Source organism: Camelina sativa, chromosome 7 (assembly GCF_000633955.1).
Source record: "Camelina sativa cultivar DH55 chromosome 7, Cs, whole genome shotgun sequence".
Taxonomy (NCBI): domain Eukaryota; kingdom Viridiplantae; phylum Streptophyta; class Magnoliopsida; order Brassicales; family Brassicaceae; genus Camelina; species Camelina sativa.
The window spans coordinates 4113172-4133925 of NC_025691.1; the positions used below are offsets into that span (position 1 = coordinate 4113172).

A 20754-nucleotide genomic window follows, 5' to 3' on the forward strand; every position below is an offset into this window, starting at 1 on the left:
AATAGTCAGTGGTTAAGAGAGCTTGTCAAAAGTTAGCAATGAAGTTTTATGGTCCTTATGAAATGATGGAGAGAATTGGTAAAGCTGCATATCGTTTGCACTTACCTACAGGGTCGAAGATACATTCGGTGTTTCATGTATCTCAACTAAAGAAAGTTCTGGGCGATCATCATCAAGTGATTCCCTTACCAGAGCTGTTGAACGAGAATGATGAGCTGATAGTGGAATCTGCTAATGTATTGGAGACTCGTTATAACGATAATGGCGTGTTGGAAGCATTGGTTCATTGGAAAGGCCTTCCGGATCATGAAGACACTTGGGAGATTGTTCGTGATTTACAAACACAGTTTTCAGACTTTTCGCTTGAGGACAAGCTGCATTTCGAAAGGGGGGGGGGTATTGATAAGCTGCATCGGGTGTATGTGAGAAGGGAAAAGACATCACGTGCGGAGTAAAGAGTTAAACACATGCGAATAACAATTGTATATAAACAGAAAATAGGGATTAGAGGGAATTATGTTTGTTGTGAGAAAACAGATTGACGCATGTGTCATCAGAGAGGGAGAGAGATATGTCTAGCTGCGCCTAGAGTCTCTTGTTAACACTTGTATCGCTTATTCAGATAATAAAATAAGGTTCTTTTCTTATCATCATCCCAAATGTTAAACGTCACCAGGAAATTTAAGAACAAATCCAGAAGAGCCTAGAGACTCAATTTATACAGACAGTGTCACTATCACTATGCCTTGGGGGTCTATCGGGAACCGTACCAGGTTTGAATCTGGATGCTTCATGCCTCGCCAGCTCAGGAGGCACCATACGGTTGCTATGAGCAAGCATATCTACTTCAGATCATATAGAAGACCTCGATATCATGAAGAGTCAAGAACAAAGTCGTAACACCACCTTTCCCAGCACGTCATGTACGTCTGATATAGTGTGTTATTAAGGAAAGAATATCATCATATCACATATGATTATTTCAAATCTCATATATTACTCAATATACATTAATTATATTATTCTATTTAATCCCTTTAATTATGTCTTTTGATTATAGTTTGTGCTTATATATATAAGTTATATCATTTCATTTGATTATACAACAACAATAATATATCATTTCATTTGATTATATTCTCTCTATATACATGATATCAGAGCCATAATAATCTAACGATCGGCTTCATTTATGTTTCTAAGCTACGTGCTTCTTTTGTTTATTTTTGTTTTTAAGCCAAATGCTTCCATATTCACGTTCATTGATATATCATGGTTTTTGTGGTTTTTAACCATGATATAAGTGTGCTTTTGAGTCTTTTGATTTGTTTTCTAGGATGTTGTTGAGTCTTGACAGATTTTTTAGGATTTTGGTATGGATGGAGCAAAGTGGAGCAATTTGGATCATTTTGGAGCATTAATCCGGGGAAATCAACTTGGATTCGATTCAGAGAGATGGTGTCGGTCGACACCCCTGTTAGCCGCAAGAAGACCCAAGTTTTGGAAGTTTTACAAATCTGTCCCAAAGTTTTCCATATTTGCATCATTAGTCCCTGAACATGTTTTAGGAATATAAGTAGATTTCTAGGTCATTGTTTAGACCTAAGTTTGATTCTAGCAAGTTTTATTTTCTGCAACCTCGAGAGATTTTTGAGAGCTTTTGGGAGAGAGAGATCTGAACTCCTTGTAGAGAGAAGAATTTTTAAACTCCCTTTTTACTCTTTTTATTGCTTATTATTCAGAATTATGTTTTGTTCTTCATTGAATATGTCTGAGTAGTTTGCTTGTTAGGTTCAGGATTTTTTACAAAGATTTTATGATTTATTAGATCTGTTTATTTATGATTCATTATCTTTCTAGATCTTCATCGTAGGTTGTTCTTCATATTAATCCTTGATTGGTCATCTAGAATTAATAACTTAGGAAAATAAACTGATATGAGAATATAATTGATTTTCCTGATAAAACCTTTTGATAATCAAAATTACTTCTTGCAAAGAGATTTGATTTAGTAATTGTGTGACAATCTAAACCTGGTTTCAAAGCTGATTTTTAACTTAGAATTATACAAAGATATTTGGATTTTCTGGTTTTAAATTTAGATAATATTTGCAGTGAGAACTGATTTATTTTACAAAAGAGTGTAGAGTTTTAGATCTGACTTTTAATTGCTTGAATCCTATTTAATTATTGATTTAGTATTTCACAATTTCCTGAGAAACTCCCTAGGCCTAACTTTTTAATCCCTTTAATTTTCACAAGCTTTTATTTAATATTTTGCATTGTTATTTTAATTCAAATTAATTTGTTTAGCTTAATTATTAAACTCTATAATTTATTGTGTAGACTTGAGTCTTTGTGGAATTCGACTCCTAAATACCACAGTGACTTCTTAATTTGAGAAAGTAGCTCTAGGGTTAAATTTGAGCATATCATTCATCATGAACCTCTGAATCTAAACCATCAAGTTTCTTTTTATTCATGTCTACCATCTTAGACCTTTGAATCTAAGTCAAATGTTTTTTCTTTTATAAATTTTTTTTATAGCAAAAAGTGTTTCTATCATTCAAGCTTATATCTCATAAACTTTTGAATCTAAGTCGAATTTCTTTTGAATATTTTTTAATAAAAAACAAAAGCAAAAAAAAACTAAAAAAAAAAAGAAAAGAAAATGAAGAAATTGGATCTACTTCTGCAACCACCGTTGATGCCGACCGCCTCAACATCACACAACTCGGCACCAGATCGAGTCTTTAGCAAATCTTGCTCAACAACAACAACTCATCTTCTCAATTCATAACAGGCTCTTTCTTAACACTTGGACTTGTCAATCTCAACTCTTACATCACCCATTGAGATTGAGAAAACGTATTAAAGAAAGAATATCATTATATCACTTATGATTATTCAAATCCCATGTACTACTCTAATATACATTAATTAATTATTCTATTTAATTTCTTTAATTATATCATTTGATTATGGTATGTACTTATATATAAGTTATATCATTCTATTTGATAATAGAACAACAATAATAATACAATCCTATTTTCTCTATTTTTTACATATACATCTTTATATGTTTAGGCACGTCGAAGTTTATGTTGAAACAAGAACGTTGTCTACTTGTTTTATCTCTTTTTTTCTCAGCTATTGTGATTCCCCACTCATGTAAGGTCGTGACATGTCACACAGTACCCAGCCATATCCAGATTTTTATTACAATAGAGTCTGTGTTTTTTTAGACCACCTGTATCTGTTGTTCAAAATAATACATTTTAAGTAATATTAAAATAATATTATATATTTATAAAATAATATTATATATTTAAATAATAAATTTGAAAAAAGAGTTAATTTATTAGAAATTGACATATTGACAAAAAAAACTAATGCATATCTGAAATCGATTCTCACGGATGTTGAGAGCAGAGATGTTTCTCAGTTTTTGTGTTTCTTTATTATTACTTTTTAATTATTAATTGACAGAATTTTTAAGAGAAACTGAGACCGGAGATGCTCTTATAAGTATGCTCTTTTTTCACTGACACAATGGATCGAACCTATATACTTGAAAACAACAAAAAAGCTACTTAGCCAGATTTTAGTCAATTTGAACCGTATAAGATCTGAAAAGATTTTGGTTTCAACAAGTTCGGTTCTGCCGGGTTACAAAACCTACCTACCTGATTTAAGCAAAAAAAACAAAAAATACATATACAAACCAAAAAGCATGGTCAAAACCACTTGAATGCGAACACAGCCGAGAACTATGGGTAATGTTTTGTATTAGTTTCATTTTTTGTGTGGATATCATATGGTTTCCGAGTTTTATCCGAACCAAACCAAGAACCATTTGGTACTTATGAAGTACTCAAAACCGAACTGAATTCCAAATTTTGTTTCGGTTTGGTTTTCATAAATATACCAGTGTTGTAAATCACTTGGAGTGGATCTCCATAACCGGCCCATTCATATGTCCAAGTCCATAAGGCCCATTGGCCACCTTCTCTATTCTAAGTCGGTTTAGGATCCTATTATGATAGGGCTTTGTAAACTACTATATAACGTACTCTTTATTCGATAAGATCAACAATACAAGAGAATACATCCTTCGAGTATCTCTACTTTCACAACACGTTGCACATCATCTCATGTTCGTTCGAAGCTCGGCGGTTGTTCAAACCCGTGACCAATACGTGATCGTTGCTTGTTTGTGACTAGTCCGAGGTTCGTGATCAAATTCAAGGTATATCCGAGGTCTTTAGCTCTCGGATCAATTCCAGTTAACCCCAAACGGTGGAAGGTAAACAATCAAACTTATCAAAACATATGTATCGAATCTGGGCTTAAATCCTATAAGAACCCTAGAATCTACAAGTAAACAATCAACAAACAAAACCCTAAGCTTTGAATTCCTAAAACCTTAAAACCCTAAAACTTTAAAAATCCGATTGCTTAGATTGTTTGCAATTAAATTTGATTATGACATATTTAAAATATGGTTGTTATTGATTGCTTGCTTGTTTAATCGATTGCATGAAAACCTTAGAACTTAAAACCTAAAATCGAAAAGAGAAAAATATTAAGCTGCTTGTTCTAAGTTTTAAATCCGATTGTTCTTGATTGTTTGTCTAAAATCAAAACCCTAAAATTAAATCTTAAAATCAGAAGTCTAGAGAAAATCTATCTCCTTAAAACTTTGTCATTATCCTATTTTAAAGAAAAAGGAAAATTTCTAAACTTGAAATTATGTGCATATTTTCCTGTTCATATATACTAGAATTAATCTAGGATTGTTTTTCATGCATATCAACCACGAAATTATGGATAAAGGCATGGCATGTTTCGGTCTCAAATACTGCATGGCCTAGTTTAAATTGATGGCATGGTTCGGTCTCAAATACCGCATGGCCTAAGACTAAAAAAAATGCATGGTTCGGTCTTACATACCGCATGCTAATGATCAGATGCATGTATTGTATTGTGTAGATGGCAAAGCTCAACAATCTCCAATATGTTGCCCTTAATGTCTCTGGAGACAATTACTTACAATGGGCATTGGATACTAAGATCAACCTGAAATCAAAAGACCTATGTGAATGCATTGAGGATAATAATGATTGCACTGAAAAGAGTAGATATAAGGCGATTTTTCATATACGCCATCATCTTGCTGAGAGTCTCAAGAACCAGTACCTTACCATAGAGAATCCTCTTGACCTTTGGACAGAGTTGAAAAACAGATATGGACACCAAAAGACGGTGCTCCTACCAAAGGCTCAATTCGATTGGAAAAACCTAAGGATTCAGGATTTTAAATCCGTGGATGAGTATAATTCATAGCTATTTAAGATAGTCTCGATCTTGAAATTATGTGGTAAGGAGGTTACTGAGGAGGACTTGCTAGAGAAGACATTCTCAACCTTTCACACTAATAACATACTACTTCAGCAACAGTATCGTGAAAAGGGTTTTAAGACATATGCAAGCCTCATCTCTTGTTTGCTACTTGCTGAGCAAAACAATGAGCTATTGTTGATGAATAGTGCAGTGAGGCCTCCTGGATCTACCCCATTACCAGAAGCCCACAAGGTTGACATGGCCAAGAAAGAGCCTAAAGAGCCCAAGAAAATTAAAGAGTCTAACTACGTCCATAGAGGCAAGTATCACGGCCGTGGCCGTGGTAGAGGACGTGGTGGTCGTGGCTATTACCAAGGAAACCAGTATGATGGTTATGGCTGTGGGAACCGATCCGACTTCGGTCGTGGTCGTGGTAGAGGCCGCAGAATTTTCAAACCGCAACATAAGACTAAATCGGTTGTCACCGATGTGGTATGGTAAATCATTGGGCTAAGACGTGCAGGACATCTAAGCATCTTATTGATCTCTATCAAGAGAGATTGAAAAAGAATCCAGAAGCTAACCTGGTTCATCTCGATGGTGAAGAAGATTTCGACCATGAGAATGATGACCAATTGGATTATGAAACTTCTGATTGCCTAAGAGAGGATAATTAAATTTCACATTGGTTGTATTGATTTATTTTAATTATCTATGTTTTATAACTTTGAATTTTATTGGATTATAATTTTGGTTTAAATTTAATTATTTTATTTCCTTCAATATAAAATTGTTTTTTATTACTTTATGTTTAAAACAAAAAATTCTTGTCTATATTGAGAAATGGCTGAGGACAAGAATATAATTGTGGTGGATAGTGGGTCAAGCCACACAATTTTGGTAGAGGCTAATATGGCAATGAACAAGATGTTCAATGAACAATTCACTTTATGGCATGACCGGCTTGGCCATCCGGGTTCGAACATGATGCGTAAGCTAATTATAAATTCAAATGGGCACACTCTAAAAGAGAGAAGAGTTATCCCTAAAAATCTAACATGTGTAGCATGTGCACAAGGGAAACTCATTATAAGGCCATCACCAATGAAAGTCACTAAAGAGACTTTAAACTTTCTGGAAATGATACAAGGAGATATATGTGGATCAATACATCCACCTTGTGGGACGTTTAGATATTTCATGGTCCTTATTGATGCATCGACCAGATGGTCGCATGTTTGCTTATTATCAACTAGAAACCTTGCTTTTGCTAGATTGCTGGCCCATATCATAGGTCTGCGAGCCCACTTTCCAGATTTTCCACTTAAGACTATACGTCTAGACAGTGCTGGTGAATTTACATCCCAAGCGTTTAATGAATATTGTATGTCCATGGTGGTAAGTGTGGAACATCCCGTGGCACATGTACATACACAAAATAGATTAGCTGAATCCTTTATTAAACGTATTCAATTAATTGCTCGACCATTACTCATGAGGTCGAAGCTTCCTGTGTCGGCTTGGGGACACACAATATTACATGCGTTAGAGCTTATACGCATCAGGCCATCTAGTGAGCATAAATATTCACCATCCCAATTACTAACGGGTCATGAGCCAGACATATCCCATCTAAAAACATTCGAGTGTGCCGTTTATGTACCGATTGCACTATCACAGAGAACTAAGATGGGACCTCAAAGGAGGATGTGAATATATGTTGGATATGATTCTCCCACCATTATTAAGTATCTAGAGCCAACTACGGGTGATTTATTTAAGGCCACATACGCGGATTATCAGTTTGCTGAATCCGAATTTCCTATGTTAGGTGGAGAGACAAACAAGCTGGTCAAAGAAATATCATGGAATCAAACATCCTTAAATTGGCAAGATTCTCGGACTCTAGCATGTGAGGCAAAGGTCCAAAAGATTATACATTTGCAAAAGCAAATCAATTGCCAGATTCCTTTTGCTGACCCAAAGAGAGTTATGAAATTGTACATACGAGCTTGTAATGCACTAGTACGTATTGATGTTCAAAAGGAACACAATCAAGTTGCTACAGAGTCTAAGGCACGTTTGAAACGTAGTAGACCAATAGGTTCCAAAGATAAGAACCCTCGGAAATCTAAGAAAAGTGCAAATCAAACCGAGGTTAAGGAAAATATAGACATGGCCGCGTCAAATCCTAAGGTACCGAATGAGGTTTGGGACGCTGAACCTCAAGGTCCTAAAGGTATTGATAATAATGAGATCTCAATAAATTATATCATGTCTGAAATTAAATGGAACCGAAAAGATGTCGACATTGATGAAATATTTGCATACAAGGTAGCACTTGAAATAAATGAGGATCATGAATCCATGTCTATATTAGAGTGCACTCAAAGGTTAGAATGGTTAAAATGGAAAGAAGCCATTGACGTGGAGTTGAATTCATTAAGGACATCATTCGATATAAAGCCAGTGGGACACAAATGGGTCTTTGTAAGAAAGATAAATGAGAATAATGAAATCGTGAGATATAAGGCATGGCTTGTAGTACAAGGATTTTCTCAAAGACCATGAATAGATTATGAGGAGACATACTCCCATGTGATGGATTCAACGATTTTTAGATATTTAATAAGTCTGACTATAAGAGAAAAACTTGATTTGCGGCTAATGGATGTAGTGACCGCATATTTATATGGTCCACTGGATAATGAAATTTATATGAGATTACCAGAGGGTATTGAGCTCAAAGATAAGAGTGGTTCTCGAGAACAATACTGCATAAGGCTAAACAAATCCCTTTATGGACTGAAACAAAGTGAGTGTATGTGGTACAATAGACTAAGTGAGTATCTAGATAAAGAAGACTATAAGAATGATCTCATCAGTCCATGTATTTTTATGAAGAAGTTTGCAAACAAAGGGTCTGTAATCATAGCAGTATATGTGGATGATTTGAATATCCTAGGAACCTTTGGGGAAATCGCCCAAACAGTTGAATATCTCAAGAAAGAGTTGAAATGAAAGACCTAGATAAAACTAAATTCTGTTTGGGATTGCAGCTTGAATACATAGATAATGGAATCCTTGTGCATCAAATGACATATACTGAAAAGGTACTCAAGAGATTTAATATAGACCAGTCTTACCCATTGCCTAGTCCAATGGTTGTGAGAAGCTTAAATTTGGACAGTGATCCATTTGGTCTAAAGAAGGACGATGAAAAAATTCTCGGTCCGGAAGTGACATACCTCAATGCTATAGGAGCGTTAATGTTCTTGGCTAGCCACACTAGACCAGACATTTGTTTTGCCGTGAACCTCCTAGCAAGATTTAGTTTTTGTCTGACCCAAAGGCATTGGAACGGTATCAAACATGTATTGCGTTACCTACAAGGAACGTTGGATTTGGGTTTATTTTATACTAACTATAACAAAGAAGGTTTAGTTGGTCACAAACCGGCTATGTGTTTACTCACGGTGGTACAACAATTTCATGGCGTTCAATGAAGCAAACCATTGCGGCCACTTCATCTAATCATGCCGAGATTTTAGCCATGCATGAAGCCAGCCGTGAGTGTGCTTGGTTGAGGTCAATGAATCAACATATCAGGTCGGATTGTGGCATGGCCAATGACAAGGAAGCGACTATCATATATGAGGACAATACCGCTAGCATCGCACATCTGAAGGAAGGGTACATTAAGGGAGATCGGACGAAGTACATTTTACCTAAGTTCTTCTTCACATATGAACTACAAAAGGCCGGAGAAGTTCAAGTGGTGCAAGTTCCATCTTGCGACAATTAAGCCGATCTCTTCACCAAATCATTACCGACATCGACATTCAAGAAGCTCACACACCATATTGGAATGTGGAGACTTAAGGACTTTTAGTGATGCTTGGAACATGGGGAGTAATACGTGCTGTACTCTTTTTCTTTTACCATGGTTTTGTCCCAATGGGTTTTCCTGGTAAGGTTTTAATGAGGCAGCGTCCCCAAGCGTATTACGGTGGTCTCTTAGCATTTGCATGGTTATGTCATCCAAGGGGGAGTGTTGTAAATCACTTGTAGTGGATCTCCATAACCAGCCCATTCATATGTCCAAATCCATAAGACCCATTGGCCACCTTCTCTATTCTAAGTCGGTTTAGGATCCTATTATGATAGGGCTTTGTAAACTACTATATAATGTACTCTTTATTCGATAAGATCAATAATACAAGAGAATACATCCCTCGAGTATCTCTACTTTCACAACAGCCCGAGCCTATTTTAAACATTAAAATTTTTAAGAATTGCATCCCCTGCAAAGGCTTCCTCTCAGCCCTATCACATCACAATCGATTTCAACTTGAGATCAAACTTTTTCTATAAATAAAATTGAAGTCGTGGAAGAGAGACTCTAGGGTTTAAGCAGTGTCTCATTGAAGGATCTTCCATCACCTAAGGTAATATGCGATCAAAGAAATCAATTAAAGTTGGAGAAAACTCAGAACAGATCCCAAATGAACTGATTACCGAGATACTTCTAAGACTGCCGGCCAAATCTATAGCGAGATGTCGTTGCGTATCCAAGCTCTGGGCCTCCACACTTGGCCATCCCTATTTTATGGAGTTGTTCTTGACCAGATCTTCGGCTCGCCCACAACTTTTGTTCGCCAGCAAACGCAAAAACAAGGGTGAGGTTTGTTTCTTCTCCTCACCTCAGCCTCAAAATCCGGATGAGAAGTCGCCTCATCATGTAGTCGCCACTTATCACATGAAAATTCCGTATGACTTTATATTTGAAAGTTTCAGTCCTATGAGAGGTTTGGTCTTTCTTAGAGATCATAGGATCTTTAAAGGGAAGAAGCATAAGGTGTCAGTGATATGCAACCCTAGTACTAGACAATCCTTGACCTTACCCAAAGTTAATACGAGGAGGAGGATTGGAGTGGTGAGCTATTTCGGGTATGATCCAATTGGCAAATATTACAAGGTATTGTCCATGACCTCGTTAAATTATGGAGGAAAAGATGTGGTGTCATAAGAGCACCAAGTTCTGAGTTTAGGAACAGGAGAATTGTCATGGAGAAGGATCGAATGTTCCATACCACATTCTCCATAATATGATGATATATGCATAAATGGTGTTTTCTATTATCCAGCTGTTCATATGTATTCATTGGATACCATAATCATTTGCTTTGATGTTAGGTTTGAGACTTTCAGATTCGTTAAAGTCTCGGATAGTTTCACTACTCCACTCGGTTACCCACCTCTGCAAAACTTTAATGGTAAATTAGGTTTACTTATGTCTAAAGAGTCACATTGTCTTAATAGGAAGAGTAGAAGTATTGAGTTGCGAATTCTGGAAGATGACGATAAGCAGGAGTGGTCGGAGCATACATATGTATTGACCGCTTTATGGCCAAGTGTAATTGGATTTACATATGTACACTTTGTTGAAGTGACTCAGAGAAACGAAATGGTGTTGGCCTCCTGCTACCAAACCGTGCATTTCTATGTTTTCTACTACAATATAGAAAAAACACGATTATAAGAGTTGAAATTCAAGGGATGGAAGCGGTAGGTAATATAGTTTACACTTATTTAGACCATATAGAAAACGTGAAACTTTTGTAAGTGTTTTAGTTATGCCTTTTAGTTTTAGGGCATATCCACTAGTAAGTACTAATCAACAAGATTGCTAATATAAATTAATATAATAATGAAAGAGAAGAAATAAAGAAGAGAATTGTTTCTTTTGTTGCTTGTGGAAGGAACGATTCTCAACAAATATCAACATGTGTCTGACTTTTGAGTGGTTACTATTAATTATGATTAAAATAATAATTTTTTTTTTTAAAGAAACGTTGAGAACGGTGTTGGGCTGGTGATGGTCTTAGACCATCATTACCGGTGAGTATTCACATGAGTACTTCATAAATATTATTTTAATGTTTTTGTAAAAAATGATTTATTGAACAAATAGATAAATTATAAAATAAAAATTTGACCAATAATATAAAGCCAAGTGTCATGTAAGTTGCTCAGTTAGATTCTCACATTGCTCCAAGCAGAATCGATTCTAACATAACTGGTTTGGTCCTAGGTTCTCTTCAATTCATCGATTTTAATCATCGATTTTACCACTGTCCTTTTATTGAGTTACTTTTTTCCTTTGTTTACTCTTATTAGATTACAGTGAGCGATAGTTTCCAAAAACAAAAAAGTATTATATATTGATAAGAGACTCACACCAGTGAAAGTATAAAATTATTAAATTATGAACATATTCTAAAACTTACACTTTACTACAAAAAATATGTTATATTGGTGGAAAATTTAACGGGTGTAATTTACACATGCTCTAAAGATTCATCATATCAGGTAGATAATTTGTTTTTCTTTAATTAAATTATTTTTTATTTAATTAGAAAAGATTCCACATATTAATGACTAAAGGTTATTAATACAATTAAATTTACATAGAAACTTGTAAAACCTCTTAGTATCTTATAACATAAAATAAATATCTAAACCATTTCATATTTTGAAATAGAGAGAGTACTGCCTATTTTTTTAATAGTCGCGCCACCATTGTTATCCATTCTGCCTTGAGGGTTCTGCTGGTCGTTACCATCCAAATCCGCACCATTTGCACCAGTTCTGGCATTGCGTCGATCGACGCCAACGTTGCGGCGGTCGATGCCTTCTTGGTTGCGTCGATCGATGCCATTGTTGCATCGCTCGACGCCACGTGCATCTGCCTCAGCCACGACGAGTTCTTCCTGAATAACTCGTCCTTCAGCATCAAGTTTCTGGCTTTGCTTGTTGTACACATGACCCTCTTGATCCCTCAAAACTCTAGCCTCATCAGCTCTCAATATGAGTGTTTTGACCATCTTCACTAACTTGGCTGCTTTTGTGTTTTTACGCTCTAGTTGTCCTAACTCTTGGTTTGTAAGCTTAACAACTGGATCAGTAGGATTTTTCCTGTTGCTAGGCTTAGGCATGTACATGAAACACACAAGAGAAAAGAAACAAAAGCGTGTGAGTAAAAAAAAAAAAAAAAAAAAAAAAAAAAAAAAAAAANATCAAAGACTTTAATCTAATGGTGAATCAAAAGAGTCCCCGGCAACGGCGCCAAAATTTGATATGCTCAAATTGTAATACCCTAATAGTACTAACAGCTTTGCAGTTGTAATACTTTAGGAGTCGAATCCACAGATACTCTATGTCACACAATAAACTTATTAATCTCTTAATTATGCCAAATCAAAATATTAATTCAAAAAAAATGCAGAAACATAATTAAAAAGTGTTGTAAATTAAAATGGTCAAAGAGCTAGGCATAGGGAATTTCTCAGGAAATTATAAATTATTAAATCAACAAATAATTAGGATTCAAGCAATTAAGATCAGATCTAGAACTCTAAACTCTTTTGTAAAATAAATCAGTTCTCACTGCATATATTATCTAAATTTAAAGCCAGAAAATCCAAATCTCTTTGTAAAATTCAAGGTTAAAAATCAGCTTTAAAAACAAGTTTAGATTGTTCACAAAATTATTAAATCAAATCTCTTTGCAGGATATAATTTTGTTCATCAAAAGGTTTTATCAAGAAAATCAATTATACTCTCATATCAATTTATTTTCCTAAGGTATTAATTCTAGGTGATCAATCAAGAATTAATATGAAGAACAACCTAAGATAAAAATCACACAAGATAATGAATCCTAAAAATAACAGATCTAATAAATCATAAAAACCCTAAGAAAAACACTAAACCTAACAAGCAAACTACTCAGACATGTTTAATGAAGAACAAAACATTTTTTTCTGAAGAATAAGCAATTTAAATTAAGAAATAAGAAGGGAGTTTAAGAATCTTCTCTCTACAGATGTAATCAGATCTGTCTCTCCCAAAGCTCTCAATAATAAGGTTGCAGAATAAAACTCTCTAGAGAAAAACTTAGGTCTTCACAATGACCATAAAAAATCCTAAATATACTCTAAAACATGTCTTGGACCTTAATTGCAAATAAGGAAAACTTGGGCAAATTTTGTAAATCTTCTAAAGCTTGTAGAGGAAACTTCCGATTCGGCTTTTGGGCACTGCATCGATCGATGCTTAATGATGCATCGACTGATGCATACTCTTCAACTCGTCTCCGATCAGCCTTAATGCTTTGATTATGCTCCAAATTATCCTTTTTAGCTCATTTGCGTTCCATCCGTGCCAATGAGTACCTAAACCTATAAAGAATCAAAAATAACCTAGAAAACAAATAAAAAGACTCAAAAAGCACAGTTATACCATAGTTAAAAACCACAAAAACCATGATATATTATATGGAAGCGTTAGGTAATATAGTTTACATTTATTTAGATCATATAGAAAACGTGAAACTTTTGTAAGTGTTTTAGTTAGGCTTTTAGAACTCTGAAATGTTTTTGTACCATAACTGGTTTGGCCCTAGGTTCTCTTCAATTCATCGATTTTACCACTGTCCTTGACTTATTGAGTTACTTTTTTTCCTTTGTTTACTCTTATTAGATTACAGTGAGCGATAGTTTCCAAAAACAAAAAAGTATTATATATATATTGATAAGAGACTCCACCAGTGAAAGTATAAAATTATGAACATATTCTAAAACTTACACTTTACTACAAAAAAAAAATATGTTATATTGGTGGAAAATTTAACGGGTGTATTTTACACATGCTCTAAAGATGTTTAAGGTAAAAGATTCAACTAGTTAGAAAAGATTCAACATGCTCTAAAGATTCATCATATCAGGTGGATAATTTGTTTTTTTTTTTAATTAAATTATTTTTATTTAATTAGAAAAGATTCAACATATTAATGATTAAAGGTTATTAATACATTTAAATTTACATTAAAAACTTGTAAAACTCCCTAGTATCTTATAACATAAAATAAATATCTAAACCATTTTATATTTTGAAACGGGGAGAATACTGCCTATTTTTTTAATAGTCCGCCACCAACGATGACCTGAAAACTATACTATTTCAATGGCAAAAAATAATCCCAGCGACACACAAAGACCAACGCGACAACAAAGTACTATAAAATCAGCACCTAGAGAATTCATTATTTGTTGTTTGTTTTTTTTGGTGTAAATTTTTAAAACATCTTTAGTTTTGATGGTTACGAACTTACGATGAATAATGAAAGTATTTGGGCACACTACAAGAAAAAAAGAATATTAATAACACCATGAAACACTAATCTTTATAATACGATAATGTTATTAAAAACGCTATTTTATCGCCCTCAATAATAAGTTGGACTGGGCCTTTAATTCTTTTTAGTCGGGGTGGCTAGTTGAGCGACTAAGAAAAAAAACAGCCCATCTATAATTTTATTTGTAAAACTTGCATGGGCTTCTTCTCAAACCATTGTCACAAATCAGTTTGCACTACAATATATCTCTAGCCGTTTAGATAAGCTTCAGATTATACTCATTAGGTCATTCCCTTTGAAAAAGTGAAAGAGAAGAGCCGAAGTCTCCGTCAGCCATGAAAAAACGGCGAAAAACCGTCTCGGAGGATCGTCTTACCATCACCCAACGCAATGCACGACCAGAGAACGAACGAGAAAACTCATCGCCACACATCCCAGTTGATCAAACCATCGACATAGGCTCGAGGCTGCAGGCGAAATCTGTAGCTGCATGTCGCTGCGTATCGAAGCTCTGGGCCTCCACACTTCGCCTTCCCCATTTCAATGAGTTGTTCTTGACCAGATCTTTGGCTCGCCCGCAGCTATTGTTCGCCTACCAATAACACGGCAGGTTCTGTTTCTTCTCCTCCCCTCAACCTCAAAATCCGGATGAGAACTCTTCTCCCATAGTCGCTGATTATCATATGAAGCTCTCCTTTGATGGTGTTTTTTGTGAAATGAGTGAATCTGTTCATGGCTTGGTCTGTCTTATTTATACAAAGGAGATCCCAAGGGGAAGGACGGAAACGGTGCCGGTGATATGTAACCCTAGCACCGGTCAGTCCTTACCTTTACCCAAAGTAACGACAAAGGGAGTTAAGGTGATAAGCTATTTGGGATATGATCCAGTTGATAAACAGTTCAAGGTATTGTCCATGACCAGGCGTCATGAAAATACATGGGCGTGTGGTGAGCATCGAATTCTGACTTTAAGGACTCGAGAACTTTCGTGGAGAATGATCTACTGTCGCATACCTCATGATTTGCCTCGTAAAAGGATATGCATCAATGGTGTTTTGTATTATCCAGCTACTAATAGGTCTTCAGGGGATAGCATGATAGTTTGCTTTGATGTAAGGTCTGAAAGTTTTAAGTCTATTATAGTCGTGGAAGATGTCTATAGAGCAGCGCGTGATGGATATCTGATAGACTACAATGGTAAATTAGGTTTATATGAGTGTGATTTTGATTGGTTTTGTGATGGAAGTCTTGAGTTGCTGGTTCTAGAAGATGTCGGAAAGCAAGTATGGTCGAAGCATACATACGTATTTCCTCCTAATTTGTGGAAAGATATAGTGGGAATTACCGAGGTACACTTTGTTGGAGTGACTCGAACAAATGAAGTTGTGTTCTGGATAGAACGTATGATGCCTTCATGCGTTGTCTACTGCAATATCGAGAGAAAGACGATCGTAAGAGTTGGACTCCATGGACTGGAAGCGGGTAAGAATCGTAAGGTTTACACCTGTTTAGACCATGTCGAGAACGTTAATCTTGAGCTACTGTTGTAGTTAAAGACTTTGTAATTTCCTTTATCTTTTGTACCAAAAGCTACTTTTATCTTTTGGTTCTCGTCAATTCCTATGGATGGGATCTTATGACTTTTGTAATAATCTACTTTATGTTTGTTTTTGGTTACATTATTTTGGGTTTTTTAAAAACTATTGGTGTTTTGTTTTCTTCTCTACTTTATTTTTATTTTTATTTTTTTTTTGTCATCGTAAATTTTTTTTTTCTTTGTCAACTACACATTAATAAAAAAATGCTTGTTCGTGATTGGGTAAAAAGTCTTTGATCATGATGAATGAATTGGGAAGAACAGAGGACATACATAGTTCAACGTGACGACGTTATTAAGACTTGTTTCTCAAAATCCGACTTAAAAAAAAAATAGGGATTAAAGAATCTCACCTTATAGGGGCTCCATGTTGGACTACGTCTCAGCCCATTGAGATAAACTTTAGGGTCGTACTCTTTCTCAAGGTTGGCCTGGCCTCCTACAATCGTGGAAGTGTAGAATACTCTTTCTAGGGTTCTAAACTTATTGTATGGCAATACGACGACCTCAATGAATGGAGGAGAAAGCTCAGGGTCAGGGCCGATCCATGTTGATCTCCTCATCGAAATACTTTTGAGATTGCCGGCGAAAGCTATAGCGAGATGTCGTTGTGTATCGAAGCACTGGGCCACCATACTTGCACTTCCCCATTTCACGGAGTTGTTCTTGACTAAATCTTCGGCTCGCCCACAGATATTGTTCGCCTTCAAAGGATACGATAGTATTTTGTTCTTCTCGTCACCTCAGCCTCAAAATAATCCAGATGAGAAGAACAACTCGCCTGCTGCTGTAACAGTCAACTTTAAAGCGCGTTTTTCTTTTCATTGTCGTTACGCTAATATTAGTCCTGTCAATGGCTTCTTCTGTTTTAGAAGTGAGCGGATCGTAAGGGGGAGGACAAATCCATTGTTGGAGCTTGTGATATGTAACCCTAGCACGGGACAGTCTTTTCTTTTACCGAAGGTGAAGACAATGAGGAGGGTTGGGCTGCATAGCTATTTAGGGTATGATCCCATTGGTAAAATCTACAAGGTATTGTCCATGACATGGTTAGTTAATGGAAGAGACCTGATTTTTGAGGAGCATCAAGTTCTAACATTAGGAACTAGGGAACCTTCATGGAGAATGATAGAATGTCGCAGACACCATTATGTTTTTCAGAGTAAAGGGATATGCATCAATGGTGTTTTGTATTACACAGCTGCTACCGATATGTATGGAGAGGATTCCATAGTCGTTTGCTTTGATGTCAGGTCTGAGAAGTTCAGATTTGTTGAAGACGTGGAAAATTTCCGTGTTGGAACTCTGGTAAACTACAATGGCAAATTAGGTTCACTTGTGTCGTCTCAAGGGTCTAGCTCGGTTGGTAGAACAAGTACAAGTATTACGATGTATGTTCTAGAAGATGCCGAAAAGCAGGAATGGTGGAAGCATACATACGTATTACCCGCTTTGTGGCCAAGTATAGTTGAAACGACCTATTTTAGCTTTGTTGGACTGACCCTGGCAAATGAAATTGTGTTGTCCCCGTCCTATGCATTTGGGCCTTTCTACGTTATCTACTACAATGTCGAGGAAAAGACAGCCGTAAAACTTCAAATCCAAGGAGTGAAACCGAATGTGGATCGTGAACTTCTCACCTTTTCAGACTATGTAGAGGACGTGACGCTTATGCCCAAATGTTTTACTTAAGACTTTTATAAATTGAGGTATATGATTTGTCACAGAGCTAGTCTGCAGTGTTTTATTACTCTCCTTATCTTATTGGATTTTTTTTTTTTTTTTTTTTTNACTTGTGGATGACTATTTTCACTTGTTTACTCTTTAGCGTGAGCATCAATGCGTTTAATTCGAAAATTTCCATCTTGATTATACAGTTATACTAGAAAATACCTCTTTTATTTGAGTTAATTGATGGGTGGTTTATAATGTGGAATGATCAATAGATCTTTCCGAGTTTTCATGATCGTTTGCTATGATGTTAGGTCTGAGAATTAAAGCAATGAAAAAAACAGCTTTCATTACAGAATTGGGTCATGCATATCTGATCAACTACAATGGTCAAATAGGTTCACTTGTGTTTGAAGGGTCTTGCTGTGTTAATGGGAGCCGTAGAAGAATTATGGTGTGGGTTTTAAAAGATGCGGCAACCTGATCTTGCAATTATACACATCTTATTGTATAAAACAATAAAACTTAGATGTTAAAGGTAACATGACACGTGTTAAATATATTGATAAGATGTTGACAAGTGTCAAATTTTTTTTTACATGTTTATATTTTTAAAAATTTATGTTCCTAAATCAAAAAGAAAAACTAACAAAATCAATATATTTTCTATTGTATGCTAATTATATTATATGTATGTTCTAAATAAAATTTGACATGTGTAAGCAAAAACTTAATTTATTAAGCATGTATATTAATCAATAAATAATGAATAACAAAGTTAAAAAGAATAACATAAGTTATTTAACATAGTTTTAGTCGGGTATAAATTGTATTTATCTTTGTAATATAAATTTTTATTATAATTAAGTACACAAAACCTTGAAAGAATAATGAACTTTTAAAAAGATTAATACATGATGAGTATTAGTATAGTTTTACATGTTTTAATTTAAAGATTTTAATGCATGTAGTAATATGAGAAACCTGAAGAATCAAAATACAAAAAATGAGTTTGTAGGAATGAATTTTTGGTTAATTGATGAAACTTGACAAAAGTATTACTTATGAAATTATGACATATAGAAGAATAATATTTAGGATATTTTTGGATTTCCAAATTTTTGTGGATGTTAACTGATTTTTTTACTGATTATTCTTATTGTTAAATTTAAAATTCTAATCAATATACATATTATCTCATATGATGCTCATATTATTTTTATTATTAAAATTTTAACTTTAATCCATGAAGAAGTGAATTATGGTTTTACGATGAAATAGATTGTTAAATGTGATTATTAAACTGAATTTATAACGATGAAATTTATTTTAGAATAAAAAATCTTCAAATATTATTATGTATCATTTTTAAAAAATCATTGAAGAATATTAGTAATTTTTTAATGTTTGATTTTATAATTTCAACACATGTATTTTTGTAATGCATATGTTAAAACATAAGATAATTCACAATAAATTATAACTTATAGGAATGAATCTTCAGTTATTTAATGAGAATGTCTTCATATCTTTATATATTTTTTTATTTTATAATTTTCACTCATTTAAAATTGATTAAGACATGAGGTAAAATTAGTACTTATGAGATAACAACATAACAAATATATCTTAAATAATGTTGATTCAGTTTTTTTTTTTGCGATTTATATTTTGTTACTTTTTATTTGTATTTTCAATTCTTACTAAGATATAGATTTGATATGATGTATTAATTGTGTTTGATATAAAATATTTATTTTTATGCATTAAGATGAAATATGTAATTAAATTTAAATTATGGTTTATTATGATGATATAGGTATTTAAATGGTAATCCTTGTCCTATAAGAATTTTTGTGTTTTACACAAAAATTAATAAACAATAAATATTATGTCATTTATAAAACTTCAACCAATAGAATAAAATATTGCATAGTTCAAATAGTCATAAATTGTTATATTAATAAATATTGTATGTACATAGAAATTTGAGAAAATAGAGCAAAAGAAGCCTGAAAACTCTTATATAATGGAACTGAGAGAGTATTAAAATGAAATATGAGAGGTGTATATTCAATATTAAAATGTTACAAGATAAAATATAAAAACACGTATATTACTACTTAATTATTCTTAATAATTTTTTTAATTTTAATCCGCGTAATAACGCGGGCCTTATCTAGTCTTATATAATGTGACAAGGTTTTTTTTATTATTTTGCCTATCGATGCGACATTTGATGTTCTATTTTTGCGACACGTGTACTTAACATTAATTTGAAGTTTGATCCATTTATTTATTTACTTCAAAAAATATTCATTTCTTTTATCTTCCTCTACCAAATCTTTAATTGTTTTATTATTTAGTATTATTTCATAGTAAAAATCTACATAGTTTACTTTGGTAAAAAAAAAAAGAGAAAGTAATCCATTTTACAAGAATATATCTATTTTAATTTATATGATTTGTAAATTTCTCACTAATTTTCCTTTAAATTTCTTTACTCTTCGTCTACCAAATCTTTATTTATTCTTGGTTTTCTATTTAGTATTATTTCATAGATCACTATTGTTTACTTTTGTTAAAGAAAAAGTAATTTATTTTACAAGAATATATTTATTCTATTTTGTTATTATGATTTATAAATTCTTTACTTATTTTTTTATCACAACTGTAACTTTATTACTTACTATTTTTTATCGGTTTCAAATGTCAATATTTACTATATATTAAACTATAATAAAGTAGAGTTACGAGAAATTGTTTTTTTTTCAACTTTAATGAAATAAAAAGACACATTATTGCTTAAAACTAAATTGTCTACACACATTTTTTTTAATTTGGACATTTTATTTGTTCAGTTTCTTTAGGTCACATTTACTTCGCTCAGTCAATTACCTTTAACACATTATGGGTGGACGTTTTCTTTTGTTCAAACTGT

The 20754-nt window shown here is 33.9% G+C and overlaps 1 protein-coding gene and 2 pseudogenes across 1 annotated transcript; all 3 read left to right on the forward strand.

The window, feature by feature from the left end:
• On the forward strand, window positions 9800–10971 carry LOC109125393 (annotated as a pseudogene).
• Window positions 14878–16095, forward strand: LOC104704283 (annotated as a pseudogene).
• On the forward strand, window positions 16653–17834 carry LOC104704284 (F-box protein DOR-like). Its single transcript, XM_010420400.1, has one exon. It carries the CDS (start codon window positions 16653–16655, stop codon window positions 17832–17834), a length of 1182 nt encoding a protein of 393 aa, XP_010418702.1.

Coding starts and splice junctions, on each gene's coding strand:
- LOC104704284 (XM_010420400.1), top strand. CDS start 16,653: ATGAATGGAGGAGAAAGCTCAGGGTCAGGGCCGATCCATGTTGATCTC.